At 44.2% G+C, this 21,441-nt stretch overlaps 2 protein-coding genes across 3 annotated transcripts; one reads left to right on the top strand and one right to left on the bottom strand.

The window, feature by feature from the left end:
- Nucleotides 1-2,223: 2,223 nt before the first annotated feature.
- On the bottom strand, nt 2,224-10,517 carry LOC133001416 (tetratricopeptide repeat protein 16). Its single transcript, XM_061070987.1, has 13 exons — nt 10,376-10,517; nt 10,030-10,070; nt 9,351-9,541; nt 9,133-9,223; nt 8,334-8,471; nt 7,150-7,250; nt 6,812-6,941; nt 6,227-6,441; nt 4,711-5,006; nt 3,886-4,030; nt 3,595-3,760; nt 2,484-2,617; nt 2,224-2,404 (listed from the first exon to the last, which is right to left on the bottom strand). Exons 1-13 carry the CDS (start codon nt 10,515-10,517, stop codon nt 2,224-2,226), a joined length of 1,971 nt encoding a protein of 656 aa, XP_060926970.1.
- slc2a8 (solute carrier family 2 member 8) lies at nt 10,420-20,674 on the top strand. Of its 2 annotated transcripts, none has more exons than XM_061072007.1 (10): nt 10,420-10,789; nt 12,875-13,037; nt 13,407-13,613; nt 13,964-14,063; nt 17,090-17,301; nt 17,492-17,641; nt 17,956-18,064; nt 18,160-18,315; nt 19,351-19,496; nt 19,600-20,674. In XM_061072007.1, exons 1-10 carry the CDS (start codon nt 10,695-10,697, stop codon nt 19,744-19,746), a joined length of 1,485 nt encoding a protein of 494 aa, XP_060927990.1. In that variant the 5' UTR covers nt 10,420-10,694; the 3' UTR covers nt 19,747-20,674. The 2 variants fall into 2 exon arrangements, with proteins under 2 accessions (XP_060927990.1, XP_060927991.1); XM_061072008.1 differs by lacking the exon at nt 10,420-10,789 and adding an exon at nt 12,373-12,397.
- Nucleotides 20,675-21,441: the final 767 nt, after the last annotated feature.

Raw genomic sequence — 21,441 nt, 5'->3', positions numbered from 1 at the left:
GCCAGAACGTGAATGAACCTCCCTTCCACCAGGGACTGTTCTGAGTCTGGGCCAAGCCGCCAGCTCCTGTGCCCAGAGAAAGGTGTTTTTGTCTGGAGACCCAGCTGGCCGGGCCGCGGCCCCTCCCTGCTGGCCGGGCCGCGGCCCCTCCCTGCTGGCCGGGCCGCGGCCCCTCCCTGCTGGCCGGGCCGCGGCCCCTCCCTGCTGGCCGGGCCGCGGCCCCTCCCTGCTGGCCGGGCCGCGGCCCCTCCACGCTGGCCGGGCCGCGGCCCCTCCCTGCTGGCCGCCGCTCGCCGCCTGACAGGACGGTAACTCGAGCCTTTTATTGCACAAGTGTGAAACACTTCTCAGCTCCTTTACGAGCGCTGTCTGTCCCACGCCGCTGCTGAGGGGCTGCGGCCCACACACACTCAGGACTGGGTTACTACGCCTGTGGAGACTCCACCGGCCTCACACACACGTTAATATAAGAACTGAATCTGAATCTTGACCCAGAATGTAAGTTCTGACCTCCACAGATCTGCTGTGAGGACCAGAGAACTGTCCTGGTGAAGGAGCCGCGGCCCAGGACGCCACACGGTACAAACACACAATCACACACACACACACACACTCGTCTGAGGACCTGTCGGCGAATCGGACGCAGACGTTGAGAGCGTCAACACAATAAGTCTTGATTGACAGTCGTCCGTGGTCGTCTGCACGCACATTCCCCGGCGGCGTGGAATTTCATTGGGTATCGAAATAAAATAAAGAAATACATCTGAACAAATAGAAAAAGACTTGTAGAGGAGGAGGAGGAGGAGGAGGTTTCCTCTCGTGTTCCACGTGCGGCCGCTCGTCCGAAAAGGTAAAGGAGGAAAAACGCCGTGTCAGTTTTCATCAGAGTCAATTAAGCAGCGAGAGTTTGTGGCGAGAAGCGACTGCGACCGGCTCTGGTATGTTCGGCATGTTTGTGCTCTCGGGTTCTCGATGGCGAGACAGCGGCGCCGCGGCCACAGGTCGCTCCTCCGAGGGCCGGCTGTTGCCACAGCTGTTGTTAATGCTGCGAGGTCAGCTGACTCCCTGAGAACACGTTCATCACATCGCCACAAGGTCACCGCCAGGGGTCAAAGTTCACCGACATGTCAACGGGTTATTCGCCTCCTCGAGAAGAGCTTTACAGGAAAACTCACATTCACACGTTCATACAACACAACTCTACACAACACTTCTACACAACACTTCTACACAACACTTCTACACAACAACTCTACACAACACTTCTACACAACACTTCTACACAACACTTCTACACAACAACTCTACACAACACGTTCCCTCTCTGGCCCGAGGACACTTCAGAAATCAAGCGAGAGGAACCGGGGATCAAACCACAAACCTTTACACTGAAGTGTGTGTGTGTGTGTGTGTGTGTGTGTGTGTGTGTGTGTGTGTGTGTGTGTGTGTGTGTGTGTGTGTGTGTGTGTGTGTGTGTGTGTGTGTGTGTGTGTGTGTGTGTGTGTGTGTGTGTGTGAACAAAACATTGACCTCTGACCTTCATTAGGACTCAATCAAGCGAGAGGAACCGGAGATCAAACCACAAACCTTGACACTGAAGTGTGTGTGTGTGTGTGTGTGTGTGTGTGTGTGTGTGTGTGTGTGTGTGTGTGTGTGTGTGTGTGTGTGTGTGTGTGTGTGTGTGTGTGTGTGTGTGTGAACAAAACATTGACCTCTGACCTTCATTAGGACTCAATCAAGCGAGAGGAACCGGAGATCAAACCACAAACCTTGACACTGAAGTGTGTGTGTGTGTGTGTGTGTGTGTGTGTGTGTGTGTGTGTGTGTGTGTGTGTGTGTGTGTGTGTGTGTGTGTGAGTGTGTGTGAACAAAACGTTGACCTCTGACCTTCATTAGGACTCAAATCAAATCACAATTTGAATCAATTTGTAATCCTGAAGTTGTTTTTATTTATTTTTATACAATATGAGGATAAAAGAACCAAACCTCTGATCTTAGATGATACAAATCAAACACACACAACCCACTGCCGCCCTCTACTGGACTCAGGCTAGAACTGCTTTTCAACATCACATCACTTTTTCAAATTATTTCATTTTTCTTTTCTTTTTAAAATGTTCTTCTTTATGAAGCTTTCACAATTTCTCATGATGTCTTTTATATTTTTAATAAAGTGAAAGTCTTAAAGAAACACAACTGTGGTTTTGTATGTTGTTGTTGTGGTTAAGAAGATGATGAAGATGAAGTTTTTCCCAGCAGCCCTTGCAGGAGGCTCCTCACAGTTAACTCCGCCTCCTGTTGGTCCACACTCGACCTCGGCTCAGCTCCTCCTCCTGACGAGTCACCTGACTGAATCGCTGTGCTCTCATTGGTCAGAGTCGTCAGTCGGAGCTTCTCGCTGCGTCTGATCAAACATCACAAACACAAACACAATAACGTGTCTGCTCGTTTGGACTCGTTAACATCACCTGTCAAGTTCTGACCTTGGTTGCTCAGAGACGGCGCCGCAGGCCTGGATGGCGTCCGTCAGCTGACCTCTGACCTGCTGTCCTGCAGGACTCGACAAAACCTCAGAGACACAGCGTCCAGGGAACAGACTCATGAGCATCGCAGGCAGCTACACACACACACACACACACACACACACACACACACACACACACACACACACACACACACACACACATTATTACCTCTGTAAAGGAAGTTATCGTCGTCATTTCTTTGTCTGTTCACAGAAACACAAACTCTCCTGCACATGTTTCCACAGAACTCAGTGGATGAAGGTTTCCTCATCGTCCTGTAGTAGAAAATTAACTAAGCAAGGTTGAAAAAGTATTTTGTATTTGGAACAGTAAGTGTTTGAAGCTTCTCAAGAGACTTTTATGACTTATATTTACATACAACAGATGTTTGATGACTTGAGCTGTTTTATGGTCGGAACTGTTTATGACGTCAATACAGTGAGACCTTTTGCGACTTAATTACCCATCAAAGGAAGGAGTGTGTGTCTTCTTATCACCTCAGGAAACACATGTGAATCAGCTGTTGTGTTTAGATTCCTCTCCTTCCTCCACCTATGGGAACCTGTCTGGATTGGATCAGAGAGACAGCCCTCAGTCCTCCTATATAAGACCCTTGTATTTGACTGTTCTTCATCTTCACTCTGAGACCCTTGTGGTTTCCCTGTGTTGTTCCTTTCTGCAGAAAGCCCCTTATTAAATACACGTAGATAACTTTGTTGTTTCCAGCCTCTTGTATCTCCAGAATTCTATCACAGTCCCCTCAGAGAATAATTCATAGAGCTCGATGAAACAAATCAGAACTGATATCTGAGGGTCTGTGATGAGTGGATTTAAATGTGTTCTATAAGGAGACTGTTGGGTTTAAACTTTACTGAGTGATGTTCTAGTTGTTTTCTGAAAACTTAAAAGCAAAAAGAAAATTTGAGATTGTTTTTATTCTCTGATTGATTCAAAAATGAGATTAAAAGAAAGTTCTGGTTTTATTCAACGGATGGAAACTTTGAGTCCTTCAAACTGGACTCGTCTCCTGGAGCCTCCTGACGGTGAGGAGGTGCCACGGCGCTCTGACCTCCTCGCCGCTGGGATCCAGGATCAGGGTTCGGATCACGTCCTCTCGGGCCCGGTCCAGCTGCAGCAGCTTCCTCAGGGACTTGGCTCTGTCCTCATAGGACCGAGCGGCTGAAGGGTCGTAGTGGACGGACAGAGACAACATGTCCACCGCCTCCTGGAAACGGCTGCAGACCAACACCACACACGGATACAGCATCTGTGAGTGTGTGTGTGTGTGTGTGTGTGTGTGTGTGTGTGTGTGTGTGTGTGTGTGTGTGTATGTGTGTGTGTGTGTGTGTGTGATTCTCACCCGTCCTGGAAGTGGAGAGAACCCAAAGTGTTGTGGAGGACAGCGAGGCGCAGCCGGAGAGCCGGGTCGTCCGGTCGCATAATTTCCTCGGCCTGCTGGTAGTCGGACAGAGCGTAACACCACTCCCCCTGTTTGAAGAAACAGTCTGACACACACACACACACACACACACACACACACACACACACACACACACACACACACACACACACACACAGTGATGCCACCCGTTGGTTTGTGAGCTTCCATCTTGTTTTTTTTAACCTTTATTTTAACAAACAACTTTTCTAAACATTTCACTCGAAGACCTATTGTATATTTGTGTTTGTTTATTTAATATTTTCATATATATATATTTTTTCTATTTTATTATTTGACTTATTCCTAGTTATTATTTTTCCTTTATTGTTTACCTTTGTGTGTCTATATACATTGACAGGTATGAGTACATGTGAATATATATGTTGTTATTGATTACTGTAACATTGATCTGTACCTTGCTACATTTCTCAGTAAAATAAAAAGTTGATCACAAAAAAAACATTTCACTCGAAGCAGAATCCAGATTTTTCTGTCCTGAAGCAGCAAATAATCAGATCCACCGAGTTTTTGATTTATTATTATGACTCAAATATTCTGTTGCTTTTAAATCTGTAACTTTTTCACATTAAATCCTTTAAAAAAACTTCCTTCAATCACTGATTCTGTTTCATTTGGGAGAGGAGGAGGAATCTGAGGAGGATTCAGCTCCTCCTGATCATCTGGATCCTGAGGAATCAGAGAAACCACAGGTTCTGCTGGAGGGGGGAGGGGGCGGGGCCTCACCTCCTCGGTTCAGGTACAGTCCCGCCTCCTCCTTCTCCTCCTCGATGGCCTTGTTGAGGAGCAGAGCAGCTTCGGCGTACAGACCTCGACTGAAACACTGAACCGCAAAGTCATTGTAGGTGAGAACCAGCTGAAACTCCGCCTCCACTTCCAAGGGGCCGTCCTGCCTGTGTCTGACCTCCACCTGACCTTTGACCCCACCCTCCTCCTCCTCCTCCTCCTCGCTCAGCTCCACAGCCTGAACCAGATCCTCGATGGCGGCGGTGAAGTCCTTCAGACGTCGGTGGAGAATCCCTCTGAGGAACAGAGAATCAGATCTCAGCTAAATCACATCACATGATATGTGTTAATATAAACCATATTGATATTATATATCATTTTATACAATAATATTGTCTTTTGCACACTCTGTCTACATATTCTTACACTCATAGTATATTATATTATCTATTGTATAGTCAAATACTTATATTTATACCTCTACTATATATCATATATTATATCATACTCTCTGTATATTCTTTGTATATATAAGCCTATATACACATTTTTATACATGTGTTGTTATAATTATAATTATTATATTATTACTATTATATATACTGTTGCTGCCATTATTACTATATACTGCTATTATATTGGTATAAATACTATCATATATAAATATATATTATGTTATATTATATACTATATATACTGTACTATTTTTATATACTGTGTAACAATAACATTACCATCATATCATCAGTACTATTACCATCATCTTGCCACTGCACCTTATCTACCTATTTATCTTGTGTTTCTGTTTTTATTCTTTCTACCTCAATATTTTTTATTTTATTCTATTGTATTGTATTTAATTGTATTCAAATATACCGGCTGCTATGACGACTTAATTTCCCTTCGGGGATGAATAAAGTACTCTATCTAAATCATAAAACAACTGGTTTATGTGATGAGTTAATAACAAAGAGAAACCATCACCTGTTGGTTACTGATGGAAACATGGACGTGTCTGTTTCATACAGATAATGACTGACTATACTCCCCCCCTCCACCCTGGCCTGGACTGCCACACCCCCCTCCTCCAACCACTGAACATTTGAACATTCGTACATTGCACTGACTGTTACTTTGTTTTTTTATACTGTATTATCCTGCCTATAGTGTATTCATATTTATATATATTTATATTTTTAGCCTGCTCACAGTGTATTCATCGTCCTTATATCTTTCAATTCCTGTTAATTCCTGTTAATACTGTTATATTCCATATATAATTTTTCTACTGTACAGATCCTATTTATTACATTTTCACTTTAATATGCACAACACTCTGCACTTTACTGCCTTTTTTTGCACTTCTGGTTAGACGCTAAACTGCATTTCGTTGTATAAGTACTTGTACTGTGCAATGACAATAAAGTTGAATCTAATCTAATCTAATTCATCACTAATATACTACGTCACACTCTGTTGTGTCAGCTGCTTCCTGCTTCCTGTTGGTGCTGCTCACCTGAACAGGTGGAGGCGTGCGTCCCGGGGACAGTTCTCCAGAGCGGCGTTGATCCTGCAGACGGCTTCAGGCAGCCGCCCCCCCAGCGCTCGCTCCACGGCCTGAAGTCGGGCTCGTTCCCCGGCGTCCTGCAGCTGCAGCAGCAGAGCTGAGGCCTCGGGACACGTCGGGTTCAACGCCAGCGCCGACCTCACGTCCCGGTGACACTGGGACGTCTGGACGGGAGTTCGGCTCATTTGAGATTCAGTGGGAGGAGCTTTAACCAAATCTCCACCAACTCAATCTAAGATAAACTTATGTTTTATCACGTCAGACAGAAGATTTCATTCACTTCACAAACCTCCTGGACAAATCTGGTGATTCCAATTTTTCTAGGATCTTTGTTTTGGTTTTGACAGAAACACAAACTACAGATTAAAGTCCTGTAACACATTCTACTGCCTGAATTAAAGGTTGAATCTGTAACTTTTCCACATTAAATCGTCTCAAAGCATCAGACCTGTTTTATCTGTCGCTGAATTCTCACTTTATATTTTCAAATCTGCAGAAATCTTTAGATCTGATCCAGGTATGTGCAGCTCTGACCTGCTGGAGTCGTCTGTGCAGTCGGGCTCTGAGGACGTAAAGGTCAGAGGTCGGACCGTCCGATGTCATCCAATCGTTGACCAGCTTCAGACAGTTACCGTGACGACCTGCAGCTGCCAGACAGGCCAGACTGAGAGACACCAAGTCGTCAACATTAATGTGACACAGAAATATAAGAATCATAACATCCTGATTGACTCCTGATTGGTTGAGGGTTCTTCTGTTCCTGGACTGAGACACGTCGTCCATCTTTATTTACAGTCTGTGGTTTCTTCATATATGACAAACTTCTGACATCATGAATCCACAGATTGTAGAAGCATGTTTTTGCTGGTTACCGTCTGGCAGCGTAGACTCTGCAGCCGGGCTCCAGCTCCGCGGCTCGACTGAACGAGTCCAGAGCTTCTGGGACGAGAGCTCGGTGGAACAGACACTGACCCTGAGGAGCAGGAGACACCACCAGCGTCAGATGGTTTCACCAGACGTTTACCAAGTGAAGAATAGGGTTGCAAAGGGGTGGAAAGTTTCCGGTAAATTTCCGGAAACTGTCCACGGGAATATTAAGCTCGGGAATTTTGGGAATTTTGAAAAAAAACAAACTACTCAAATTAAACGCTGAGCAATAAAAACATCATTCAAAACTCTATTTTAAAGATGTATGTAACGTTGAGTTTCAACCCTCCACTGTGCATTCTTCCATCACATGCACAGATAACTCCCAGCATGCTTCACTCTACAGCAGGGCTATTGAGGCCTGCTGTAGAGTGCAGGACTAGTCAGGTAAGTTTCCATGATATTACTGGGGAAAATATATTAGCATGCTGATTGAGGATTGTTCATCTGTTCATCTAGACTATTTCCATTCATTTATCCATCAATTGTAAAATATGTTTACAGACGATTCCAATTGTTTGGCTAACTATTTATATCTCTGGCATTGCATTAGTGTTTTTTACAAACTTTTTTCTCATCTTATTCTACAGAACAATGCCACGTGTACTCTCTCATGTGTGGAGACATTTCACCTCATCCAATGTAGAAGGAAAGGCTGTGTACATGTGCAAATACTGTGCAAAGACCTATGTTAAGAATGACACAACGATGCAGAAGCATATAGTCAAGTGCCCAAAGTTTCCTCAGGGCTCAAATCAGCCTATGACACAACAAAATGTTTATATTTATGTCTGTATATGACAAGGTAAATACAGTTAGTATAAATTACCCACAACATTTCCAGTTTATTCCCGTTAATTCCCGTTAATTCCCGTTAATTCCCATGGAAAGTTTCCAACTTTGAATATTCCCGGAATTTTGCAACCCTAGTGAAGAATGAAGCTGAAGAGGATTTTCACATAACAAATATTATTTTAAATCATGATTTGTGAAAACGTGTCCTTGTGTTGTTGAGTGATTTTGTTCATACACACACACACACACACAGGGGTAAAAACATGGTCCTGCGTCTGGGTAGCAGGGTGATGAACCCCAGTCAGAACCAAGGGGGCGCTGTGGAGCCTCTCACCTGGAGGTAGTAGGTGAAAGCCAAGCGGCAGCTGAACGCTCCGGGCGCCAGGAGCTCGGCCTTGTGAAAGCAGGCGGCTGCCGACTGGAAGTCACAGAGCTGCAGGTACGATTCCGCCTGAGCCACAAACAGCCCACTCTGAAAGACACACACACCTGAGGAGGTTCAAATCGATACAAACACACAAAAACATACAAAAGTAACAAGATGATACCAAAAGTGAAGCCAAGCCATCTTGATCGCCCCCTGGTGGCTGGCTGCAGTATAGACGGTAAATGGCTCCTCCTCCATGTTAACAGATGGGAGGTTAGACGTTATATAAATGTTTGTCAGAGATGGTTTCTGTCATTTTATCGATCTTTACTCACAGACAATGGTGCATATGTATTACAGATTTTTTTTTCTTTTCAATTATTGCTTGAATAGCTATTTCCTGCACTTTATTGTTATCGTTATAATCGTGTGTTTTATGACTTCAGTGAATTTAGAGATATCAAATTTCTGCCTCTCTCATGAACATCCGAGCTACTTGAATTAAAAAATATTAATAAAACATCTATTTCTCATTACTGATCTGTTACTGTGTGAATTGACATTTACTTCCATCAGTATAAATGTATAGGTGACCACATTTTTGTTCCTTGTATGTATGTATGTTTCATTGTATCTTTGTTTCTTTCAAAATAAAGTATAAAAAAATAAATAAAAAACATGTATTTCCTCCCATCATCACCAGTGGAAGCACACACAGTATTACATCATTAAACACAGTCAGTATTTGTGTAACTTGTGTGAGCACCTGCTCCGGCTGCAGTGTGACGGCTTTAGAGAAGCAGATCACGGCCTTCTCGTACTGACGCTTCCTCACGGCCTCTTCTCCGTCTGAGTAACTGCACAGAAAAATACTTTTTAAGTTTTATTCTACCACAAAAACCTGAGTGACTGAGACTCAGTCAAATCTAAAGTCAAATCCCAGCTGATTGAAATGTGTTGTTTCATCTCAGCACTGGTCCTCACTGCTCTGCAGCTCGGCTCTGGAGGATGAATTTCCCCGTCAGCTCCATCCTGTGACGGAGTTTCTCTCCTGGAACCAGAAACGTTTCACTGGAACCAAACAGCTGCTTGAAGGAGTTTCTCCTCGGATCCTCCTCCTTCTCCACCTTCTCCTCCTGAGACACCGAGGGAAACGAACCCTGCTCCTCTGATCGCTGCTGGGAAACAAAACCACAAAGGTTTTCCTCAGGGTTGGAAACTCACACCAGGACAATTAGACCGATTCACAAAACATGTTCCTTTTAATTTGTATTTAAACTCTGAACAACAGGGTCTGTTCATCAGTAAGTTATAGTGAGTTTATAGGTTATGTCCCATCATTTAAAAACATTCTGAAATATGGTGTCCTGTTTTATAAAATGTATTTTTAAAACAGGATATCAAATGAAATGGTTGAAAATTAAAAGCTCCATAACAATGTTAGTCTGTAGTTTGTTTACTTAGCTGGTGTTAAAATACTTGAACAAATAAAATAAACTATGATTCAAACTGCTTCATAATAAAAGCAGATTTAAACAGATTTAAAGTTCAAACCACCAAACCGCAGCTTCTGGTTTATTTCACCGTCTCATGTTTTCTCTCTTCAGGCTCCATCCGGTTCTTCAAACCGCTGATTCAGGCTGTTTTACTTTTCAAGTTTTACTTCGTTGACACTTTCAAGTTTCTGCGTGATGTTGGTGGAATCTGAACGTCACCATGGAAACCACAGGCTTTTATTTTTTGGAACAAAGACTTTGATAGTTCCCTCCCTTCTCTTCCGGTTTCGTTTCTATCCGGAGGTTTTAGTTTAGGAAACAACACGGAAGTTCGTCCACTTTGTAACTGATTCTCATTGTTTACACATTTAAAAACAATTATAAAGAGTTAAAACCTTTATTGTACAAATTAAAACAAACTAGAAACCTGCTTTTCTCAGAACGTGACGGTAACGTGTTGGTGTTACTCTGTTCCGATGGCCACCGGAAGTCTCTTACTCTGAAAAGACCCACCCAGGAAGCAGCACACGGTGATCAGCTGACTGACTTGTTGACAAAGCAAAGTGAGGAAGTAACAGGAAGTGAAGATCCGGAGAAACAGCCCCGGCTCCCAGGCAGCGGCAGGCCGAGATCCGAGCTCCGTGCCCGGCTTCATGTAGCTTCAGATCCCGCTGCTCTTCCTCCTCGTCTTCCTCCTCCTCTTCTTCTTCTTCATCCTCTTCTTCTTCCTGCTGCTGTAGCTGTAGCTGTTGTTGTTGTTGTTGTGACTCAGTCCGACCTGAGGTTGATGGTTTGAAGACAGCACGACAGAAGGTGAAGTCAGGCTTTCTGGATGGAGACTCCCAGTGAGAGGAGGAGGCTTCTGGAGGACGGAGGAGGAGAAGAGGACCCGAGCGGACTCATGTCCGAGCAGGACGCCTACCTGAGGTCAGTTCACACGACTCAAAGCCACAGAGAGACAAAGACACAGAGAGACAAAGACTCATGTCTGAGCAGGACGCCTACCTGAGGTCAGTTCACTAGACTCAAAGACACAGAGACTAAGACACAGAGAGACAAAGACTCATGTCTGAGCAGGACGCCTACCTGAGGTCAGTTCACACGACTCAAAGACACACAGAGACTAAGATACAGAGAGACAAAGACTCATGTCTGAGCAGGACGCCTACCTGAGGTCAGTTCATACGACTCAAAGACACACAGAGAGACAAAGACTCATGTCCGAGCAGGACGCCTACCTGAGGTCAGTTCACACGACTCAAAGACACACAGAGACAAAGACTCATGTCCGAGCAGGACGCCTACCTGAGGTCAGTTCACACGACTCAAAGACACACAGAGAGACAAAGACTCATGTCCGAGCAGGACGCCTACCTGAGGTCAGTTCACACGACTCAAAGACACAGAGACTAAGATACAGAGATACAAAGACTCATGTCCAAGCAGGACGCCTACCTGAGGTCAGTTCACACGACTCAAAGACACAGAGAGACTAAGATACAGAGAGACAAAGAGTCATGTCTGAGCAGGACGCCTACCTGAGGTCAGTTCACACGACTCAAAGACACAGAGACTAAGATACAGAGAGACAAAGACTCATGTCTGAGCAGGACGCCTACCTGAGGTCAGTTCACACGACTCAAAGACACAGAGAGACTAAGACACAGAGAGACAAAGACTCATGTCCAAGCAGGACGCCTACCTGAGGTCAGTTCACACGACTCAAAGACACACAGAGACTAAGATACAGAGAGACAAAGACTCATGTCCGAGCAGGACGCCTACCTGAGGTCAGTTCACTAGACTCAAAGACACACAGAGACTAAGACACAGAGAGACAAAGACTCATGTCTGAGCAGGACGCCTACCTGAGGTCAGTTCACTAGACTCAAAGACACACAGAGACTAAGACACAGAGAGACAAAGACTCATGTCTGAGCAGGACGCCTACCTGAGGTCAGTTGATACGACTCAAAGACACAGAGAGACTAAGACACAGAGAGACAAAGACTCATGTCTGAGCAGGACGCCTACCTGAGGTCAGTTCACTAGACTCAAAGACACACAGAGACTAAGACACAGAGAGACAAAGACTCATGTCTGAGCAGGACGCCTACCTGAGGTCAGTTGATACGACTCAAAGACACAGAGACTAAGACACAGAGAGACAAAGACTCATGTCTGAGCAGGACAACTACCTGAGGTCAGTTCACTAGACTCAAAGACACACAGAGACTAAGACACAGAGAGACAAAGACTCATGTCCGAGCAGGACGCCTACCTGAGGTCAGTTCAGTAGACTCAAAGACACACAGAGACTAAGACACAGAGAGACAAAGACTCATGTCTGAGCAGGACGTCTACCTGAGGTCAGTTCACTAGACTCAAAGACACACAGAGACTAAGATACAGAGAGACAAAGAGGCATGTCCGAGCAGGACGCCTACCTGAGGTCAGTTCAGTAGACTCAAAGACACAGAGAGACTAAGACACAGAGAGACAAAGACTCATGTCCGAGCAGGACGCCTACCTGAGGTCAGTTCAGTAGACTCAAAGACACAGAGACTAAGATACAGAGAGACAAAGATACATACACCCATTTCTGAGCAGGACACTTATCTGAGGTCAGTTCACTAGACTCAAAGACACATAGAGACTAAGATGCAGAGAGACAAAGACTCATGTCCAAGCAGGACGCCTACCAGAGGTCAGTTCACACGACTCAAAGACACAGAGAGACTAAGACACAGAGAGACAAAGATACATAGACCCATTTCTGAGCAGGACACTTATCTGAGGTCAGTTCACAGGACTCAAAGAGACAGAGACACAAGGACACACAGACTCAAAGATGCTACTATTTCTCATATGTGATCAATGTGCTGTTTGTTCAACTTGTGTGGTTTGTTGTTAATCAGAGTCTTTGTGAAGTTCCTTCTGAATGAAGTGTGTGTCTGTGTGTGTCTGTGTGTGTGTCTGTGTGTGTCTGTGTGTGTCTGTGTGTGTCTGCAGCAAGGTGAAGAACAGGAACTTGTATCTGGCCACCTTTGCGTCCGTCCTGGGGCCGATGAGCTTCGGCTTCGTGCTCGGCTACAGTTCCCCGGCGCTGCCCGAGCTCATGCAGACCTCGGACCCGCGGCTGCGGCTGGACGCCGTGCAGGCCAGCTGGTTCGGGGTATGACATCATGTGTTGATGAGTCACTGAAGCTGTTTGAAGTGTTTGATCAGCAGAGTTACATCATGACTCAGCAGAGTTACATCATGACTCAGCAGGTTCACGTCAGGTCAGAAGCCTGCTGAGACTTTCCAACCAGTAGATTCAAAATACACTTTTCAGATCTGCGTAGTTTCTCACTGTATATCTGAAGCTGTATTTTAAGTTTGTTACTCTTTGAATCAGCAGCTTTATTTGTTTAAGAGAAGAAGAAAATTCAATGTCAACCATTTAACTGAATAACTTTAAAAACATCAAAGTGGTTCAAACACAAATGTAAGACGCCGATCAGACTGGCGAGCTGGTTTCCTGAGGCGTGGTGTGGTTCAGTCCATAGTGACGGTGGGAGCGGCGGTGGGGGGGCTGCTGGGCGGCTGGATGGTGGAGAGGATCGGCAGGAAGCTCAGCCTGATGTTCTGCTCGCTGCCCTTCGTCTTCGGCTTCACCATCATCATCGCGGCGCAGAACGTGTGGATGCTGTACGCCGGCCGGGTGCTCACCGGCCTCGCCAGCGGGGTCACGTCGCTGGTCGTCCCGGTAAGAAGACGCCAAGCTCCTCCCATCCTTCACATTCCCACTCGACTATTACATTCACAATTGATTGGACTCGTGTATCTGAGGAACTTCGACAGGAAAACATTCAAAACTAAGCTTTAACTTTATCAGTGAATCAAATAAGTTTCATACAAACATTTGTTTTTTTTTAAGTATTATAAACACGAGTCCCAGTTTCCAGCTTCTGGTAATTTGTGATTTGCCTTTTCTCTGTTTTCTGCTGTTTTACAAAACCAAACCTTTAATCAGTGAATCAGGAAACGAATCAATGTCGGTTAACGAGTGATGACAGAATCAGATATTGATATCAGATCTGCTGTGACTCCTCCCAGCTGTACATCTCTGAGATGGCCCACGAGCGGGTCCGCGGCACGCTGGGCTCCTGCGTGCAGCTCATGGTGGTGCTCGGCATCATGGGAGTTTATCTGGCAGGTACGTACGCTCTGAATACTCTACGTGTGTTTATACGATGTCATTTAAAAAACGCCTGACTCCAGGAACTGAGTGAAAGAGAAAGAGAAGCAGAAGAAACACAGGAGATGAAACCAGATGTTTGATCACGTCTGATCTCAGATCTCCTGACTTCCTTTCCTCTGCTGGAAGATTTCACCCGTGTCCAATCGTTTGTTTCTCATTATTTAAACATAACTAATGAATTCATTTCCTCTAAACTTGGTGGAAGGATGTGGTCACAAAATCAAATTGACCTTGATCAAATTTTGGCCTTGATCCAGATTTTATATCCGGACAAAAAATCCCAGGATTTCTTCCTGTGAAGAGATTTTTCCACATTTCCTCCTGATTCCTCAGAGAATAACTCTGGGATCCTGATGAACTCATGTGTCACGACTGATGAGTCTGTGTTGCTTGATTGGATTTAAACTGTGGGGCCTCGGTGGAGCTTTGACCTCTGGGTGAGCTGTGAATGAGAAACACCTCCGAGGTCAAAGCTGCAGGAAATGATGCAACGTTGAGTTTTATCACCACGGTGACGCAGACCCAGGATCTGTGCTCTTATCTGAAGTGAGTGGATTCACTCTGTGAGGATTGAAACCAGCTTCTCCTGATGAGACGAGCAGCAGCTGACTGTCATGTGACCGGTCGTCCTCAGATAGGAGCACCACCCCCCCCCCCCCTCCCCCCTCCTCTGCTCGACCTGAGTGACACGGCTGCTCGCTGCCTAATCTCGTTAACTGCATGCCATGCGTGTTGGGTCACGTGACACCGGGGGTCTCATGACGGGCGTGGTGCGGCGGGCGAGAGACGAGAGTTGTTGGGCTGTTGGTGTGTTTGATTGTTTGAGTTGTGTTGAAGTTCTCTCCGAGGTTGTTGAACCGATTACGATATAAAACTATAAAGTTAATAATTAAACCTGCTTTTACGACCAGACCTGGAGTGACGCTGGACTCGAGGGCCGAGGCCGATTCCTCGTGTCCGTGACCTCCGATCATTTATATTAACCTGGAAACAATGAGAAAGTTTATATGTTCTGGACGTGCTCCAAGTTGGAAGAGTTTTGGAAATCAAAATTTGGGATTTTGAATGTTGCTTTTGGCCTACATCTACAACCTAGCCCTTTAATGGCTATATTTGGGGTAAGGGGTAACGACACTGCGACAGCCACTAACAAGAAAAATGTTATTGCCTTTGCCACTCTAATTGCTCGAAGGAGAATTCTCTTGGAATGGAAATCACAATTACCACCGAAGGCATCTGTGTGGCTTTCTGATATGATGATGTTTTTAAAAATTGAAAAAGTTAAATACTTTCTTAGAGGATCAACCGGAAAATTCAACAAAGTCTGGGACCCTTTACTGGTCTATTTTGACAAACTTGTCACTCTCCCCTCTCATTAGTTTAGGGCGTTAACGTAAAGCGCAAACGCTTTCATCTTAGGAGAACTCCCCCCCCCTCCTTTTTTTTTTTTTTTTGGTGGCACAGGGAATGTTAGGGTGGGATGGGGTTTATAAAAATATAAAAATGTAAATTGTTAAAATGCTACTGTTTCATTGTACATTGACACAAAAAGAAATTTAATTGAAATATTGCAACATGTGTGACAGTGTACATCTTGTCTAACAACCAATAAAAATACATGTAAAAAAAAAAAAAACAATGAGAAAGTTTGAGGATTCAGAAAAAATAGAAAAGTCCAAACAAGAAGAAGCTGGTCAGGTCAAACGAAGCAGCAACGTTCAGCTGTAGACATCATGATCTCTTTCCATAAGAACTTCTCTTAGATCTCTTGTATGAGGCTGTTAGTCTCTGGATAATTCACTGTCAACGGTTTTCACTGGAACAACAAAGTCTCTTCGTTCATTGGACTGAGGCTCAAACCTCAGACGACTGGAAATCTGGACAAAAACAACTTCATGGGCTCTGAAAACATGTTTGCTGCTGGATTTGGAATAAACGTCTCTTTTATTCACTGGACAAATAAACGGTTTCACGAACCAAATACCTTTTTATAGTTTTCTACATGTAATGGCACAGTCCCGTGTCAATGACCACGATCTGGAATAACCTGTCTCTGGATGAGGAAGTGGATTTCATGTACTGTGGTTTGTTTCATCAGGAACCAGCTGCTGCTCGGCCCAGAGCTCCACACTGTGGTCGTTGTGGAGAACTCAGTGGAACAATCAGATCAGCAGAGAAGGATATTTTTAGACGAAGATATTCCTGAGGGAGCTTGGACGTGACAATGCTCCTCTGTGTCCGGCACCAAGCGGCCGCCGACCGGTGGCAGCTCGTGGTCGCTGGTTAAAGCCGGTGGACGACCAGTCCCTGCTTTCTTATTATTGATTGAATATTTATTTAAGCCTCGGAAGACACTTTGAGGGATAAGACCCTCATTTTCAATGGTGCCGAGGGTACAATAAAAAAGTTGATACATTAAAAGTTAATACATTGAATAAATAGGAATGAAATAAATATGCATATATATATACACAGTAATACAAGGTATAAAACAATTCGTCAATAAAATACTATGGCAAAGTCAACTAGCAGTTACAGTCTTAAGTAGAACTTAGCAGAGCTCATACGTCCCAACAAACCAAATTACACACACTCATAAATATCTGTCCTGTGAATATGTCTCATTGTTTCATAAAGATGGAGGAATTATTCTCTGAGAAATCAACTAAACCATTAAAAAACATAGTTTCTCACAATTTTAAAGAAAGTGAAAAAGTTAATAATGTGTTTTTACAACACAGAAATACAAAACCATAATAATAATAATAATGGGCATTTAAAATCTACATTTTACAAGCACTTGGACGAAGTGAGCAGAGATCAGCAGAGTGAAGAAGAATGATGTGATGTGAAGAACAGTGCTCGGCATAACGTTAGAGATTCGATATGATCCCATACTTTATGATTTCCTGCTGACAGATTTCATAACTACCTTCCAGCCGCTCTGAGCAGCTTCATTCCCGTGTGAACTTCCTCTGCAGGTCTCTTCCTGGACTGGCGCTGGCTGGCGATCTGCTGCTCCGTCCCCCCCACGCTGCTGATGGTGTGCATGTGCTTCATGCCCGAGACGCCACGCTTCCTGCTGTCCCAGGGGAAGCGGCGCGAGGCCGAGGAGGCGCTGCGCTTCCTGCGGGGGCCGGACGCCCCCGTGGAGTGGGAGTGCGCTCGCATCGAGAGCGGCTGCGACGAGCGGGTGAGTCCAGGGCGGAGGTCGGGGGGTGTGGCTTGTGCTGGAGCTGAGGAATAAAGATCAGAGTGAGAGGTCACACCTGAAGGCCGAAGATGTTCCGACCGCGACGGCACCACTGGACATGGACCGTTAAGGTCAAAGGTCAAACCCAGACTCTCTGGTAACATCTGATCCGTGGGTGTGTTCCTCTCAGGGCTCGGGCTTCCAGATGTCCGACCTGAAGGACCCGGGCGTCTACAAGCCGCTGCTGATCGGCGTCCTGCTGATGATCTTCCAGCAGTTCACGGGGATCAACGCCATCATGTTCTACGCTGAGACCATATTTGAACAAGCACATTTCAAGGTAAGAGGATTTTTTTAATTGTTATTTTATACACATACATTCAAATTGGCAACAAATGCGTTATAAACGTCCACAGATTTCAGTTATATATGGTGAAACACACTTTTTATACACAAATCATTATAAATCTCATTAGAGCGATGAGTCTCAGTGGGAGGAGCCTGAATCAGGTCTGTTCATCCCAGTCCAATCGCTGGGATGTGGGATACCACAGGGAACTGTACTGGGTCCTCTCTTTTTATCATGAAATTCACATGACTCTGTTCACGTCGTTGTGGTGAAACATCTGGACGATGTGTTATGTTGTTTTTCAGGAGAGCGACCTGGCGTCGGTGATCGTGGGTCTGATTCAGGTCGTGGTCACTGCGGTGGCGGCGCTGATCATGGACAAGGCCGGAAGGAAAGTGCTTCTCATCATTTCAGGTACTTTAAAGCACAATCATTTTCGTTGCTCATTCTATCTCATTTTAATACGGTGATCACAGATTATTTTTGTTTGTCCAACCGTGATAATCAAGGTGTTGCCATGGTGATCAGCACCACCGCGTTCGGAGTTTACTTCTACCTGATGTCGAGGATTCACGAGGGCGGCCCCCCGCTGAGCCTCCTCGGCGCGGAGCCCCACTCGGACCTGACCTGGCTCGCCCTCGCCAGCATGGCCGTCTTCATCGCAGGTGAGACCGCCGCGAACACGCCGCCGTGACCAGAGGCGTCAAAAGTATTCACGTTCATTACTCAAGTAGAAGTATAGATACTAGGGTTTAAAAATACTTTTGTAGAAGTTGAAGTATCAACTCAAGCTTTTTACTTAAGTAAAAGTGTAAAAGTACTGGTTTTAAAACTACTTAAAGTATAAAAGTAATGTAAGGGGAAAAAAAATTCCATTAAGGACAAACTCTTAAGCCGCGTCTCAGGGGCCTATAGTGCACCACCCCCCCCGCCTCCAAAAAACACATTTTTCTAAAGGCCATTATGAATATAATGTTATATTAAAATGTTATGTTGAAAAATGTGGGATGCACTAGGCTACCCGTTTGAACTGCAAATATGCCCATTGAAAATTATAACATTTTATTACAATGCAAATACATATATTGTTGGAAGAGACCTTTGGACTCAACACTACCAATAATCAAACCTGACTATCTAGAGGAAGTAAAAGTCGTAACAAGGTCGTGTTGCCTTTTTTTGTGTGTGTTTTTGAACGATGACAAACCGGAATGAAAACAAGTCAAAATTAAATAGGCGTAACGAGGCTATTTTTTAAATGTAAGGAGTAGAAAGTACAGATATTTGCGTGAAAATGTAAGAAGTAGAAGTAAAAAGTTGTCTGAAAAATAAATACTCCAGTAAAGTATAGATACTCAACATTTCTACTTAAGTAAGGTAACAAAGTATTTGTACTTCGTTACTTGACACCTCTGGCTGTGACGCATCAGCATCATGAAGAATGTTGTGCTCTCTTCATCCCTCTCCTCCTCCTCCTCCTCCTCCTCCTCCTCCTCCTCCTCCTCCTCCTCCTCCTCCTCCTCCTCCTCTCTCCTTCATCGTTTCCTGTCTTGAGTCTGGAACATGTTTTATCTCAGGAGTGTAAGAGATGAAATAAAGCTCATGTCGTGTGTCTGTGACCATGAACCAGTCGGACGGAGCAGAGGGGTTTTGTGTGTCTGTGTGTGTGTCGTACCTCACCTCACAGTTTGTGTTGTCAGGTTTCGCTCTGGGCTGGGGTCCGATCCCGTGGCTCATCATGTCGGAGATCTTCCCCGTCAAAGTGCGGGGCGTTGCCAGTGCCATCTGCGTCCTGACCAACTGGAGCATGGCGTTCCTCATCACCAAAACCTTCCAGGATATGATGGTGAGTCTCAGCACCACAGCAACACCAGGAGTGTGGTGATGGTGGGGATTTGTGTTTTGGTCTCACTCTGATCCGTCCATGTCGATGTACCTTTGACCTCCAGCTGCTCCTCACCAGCGCTGGAACCTTCTGGTTGTTCGCCTCCATGTGCATCCTCAACGTCATCTTCACCATGGCCTTCATCCCCGAGACCAAGGGCAAGACGCTGGAGCAGATCGAAGCCACGTTCAGAGGAGCCGGAGGCCGGTGAGCCTCGGGCCGGACGCTGGAGGTAAATCCTCTGTGAACATTCAGCGTGAAACACAGTTTGAATCCTCCACAAACAGCTACATGATCTGAAAAGTGTTTTTAAAAAAATGGACTAAAACGCTCGGGTGAGAGCGAGCAGACAAACGGCCTCCGGAGGGAAACTGTGACCTCGGTGCTACCTCCAAGAACACAACTCGACACTGCCCCCTGCAGGCCTCACCTCGTAACTGACACATGCAGGTTTCAATTCTCCCCTGGTGTGTGGGACAGTCTGACAGTTTTAATATATGCACTGAATATGTTGTTTTAAAGCTGTGATTCATGAACACAGTAGCAGTGTCATGGGGTTAAGTCTCTGTTCTTTGTTGCTAAAGCTAAAACATTTAACTCAAACCAAAGACAGGAGACTCAGTGATGGCATTACAGTTCAATGGGTTCCAGGGTTTTTACTGTGGGGAAAGAAACTAAAAAGTTCATGGATTTTATTTGTGATTTCTTCTGTGCTCCTTTTATAATATCAGTCTGAGAATTATTATTCCTAAACTGATTTTAACTATGAAGATATGTTTGATTTTAAACAATTTTAAATTACCTTTTTTTTCCACTTTTAATTCCGTTTAAAAAAATCTCATGATTATGTGACGCAGATTGTGACAAACACTATCATCAGTAGAATTATAAATTGTAGAGATAACATGGATGTGTATTTAAATATGTTCTCCTGGGATAATCTTGTAAAGAAAAACTTTTATGATCTGATGTTTGATTTTATACGTGTAGAAAATGGATCATCCAGCTTTTGTTTTTACAATTTATATAATTATTAATAATGATTGTGATGTTTGCCTTGAGTTCAGTGAAGCTATGAAACAGACACAATAAATTAAAGTTCACTCTACGTTGAGTCTGAACAGGATCGGATGAAGCTCTTTGTGTGTCCGTGTCTCTTCTTTGACTTTTTAAGTGTTTGTGAAACTGAATCTTACCGTGAAATAAAATCCCTGTGGTTTGTGGAACGTGTTGATTCACAGGTTTCCGGCTTTAAGTGTATTTTAAATTACAGCCTCTACTTATCAAATGTAAACATGTGACGGACGACGCAGAAATTCTTTCAACAACATGAATGTTAAACTCTGGAATAATGATCTTAAATAGATAAAATAGATATATTTACAATGTCAGTAATTTATATTTCACTATTACTTCAGGTGTTCTTTATTCTTTAATCCTTTATTATCTAAACTAAAAAAATATTATTCTTATGATTTTGACAACAGAGAAAGAATGCACAAGATTTATTCCTGATAATTTATTTACTTACGCTTGGTATTAATTATTTTATGAATACAATTACAGTTTGTGTCACAGCCTCATGTTGATCTCGATTTTAGGATTTTAAGGACAAAGTATCTAAGTTTTCATTCATCTTTGAAAGTCTGCACCCAATCATATTTTAATTAGACGATTTTATTGTTTAGAATGTTTAATATATATGATTTTTCGATCAGTTAAGACGTGGAGCAGGTCGGACTGAATGAATTGATCCTGCTTCGTGCTTCCGTTTCGTGTTTTATCCACATTATGTTTTTCATATTTTATTTACTGCACGTCTCATTAGAACGTTACAGATTCCACGTGTTTTTCTGGATTGTTCGATTCTCAGATTAAATCGAACAAAAGAAAACTCGATACTTTT

The sequence above is a fragment of the Limanda limanda genome, chromosome 5, assembly GCF_963576545.1.
Source record: "Limanda limanda chromosome 5, fLimLim1.1, whole genome shotgun sequence".
Lineage (NCBI taxonomy): Eukaryota > Metazoa > Chordata > Actinopteri > Pleuronectiformes > Pleuronectidae > Limanda > Limanda limanda.
Note: the sequence above shows the minus strand (reverse complement) of the source record. Positions and strands in the feature narration are given on the sequence as shown.

What these genes read in the sequence shown, in the direction of transcription:
- slc2a8 (XM_061072007.1), top strand. Translation starts at nt 10,695, where the DNA reads ATGGAGACTCCCAGTGAGAGGAGGAGGCTTCTGGAGGACGGAGGAGGA. An exon ending in TTGAACAAGCACATTTCAAG is followed by an intron (nt 17,642 to 17,955) that starts GTAAGAGGATTT and finishes GTTGTTTTTCAG; the next exon opens with GAGAGCGACCTGGCGTCGGT. An exon ending in AAACCTTCCAGGATATGATG is followed by an intron (nt 19,497 to 19,599) that starts GTGAGTCTCAGC and finishes TTTGACCTCCAG; the next exon opens with CTGCTCCTCACCAGCGCTGG.
- LOC133001416 (XM_061070987.1), bottom strand. Translation starts at nt 10,517, where the DNA reads ATGAAGCCGGGCACGGAGCTCGGATCTCGGCCTGCCGCTGCCTGGGAG. An exon ending in TGGATCCCAGCGGCGAGGAG is followed by an intron (nt 2,618 to 3,594) that starts GTCAGAGCGCCG and finishes GTGTGTGTGTAG; the next exon opens with CTGCCTGCGATGCTCATGAG. An exon ending in GCCGTCTCTGAGCAACCAAG is followed by an intron (nt 2,405 to 2,483) that starts GTCAGAACTTGA and finishes ATGTTTGATCAG; the next exon opens with ACGCAGCGAGAAGCTCCGAC.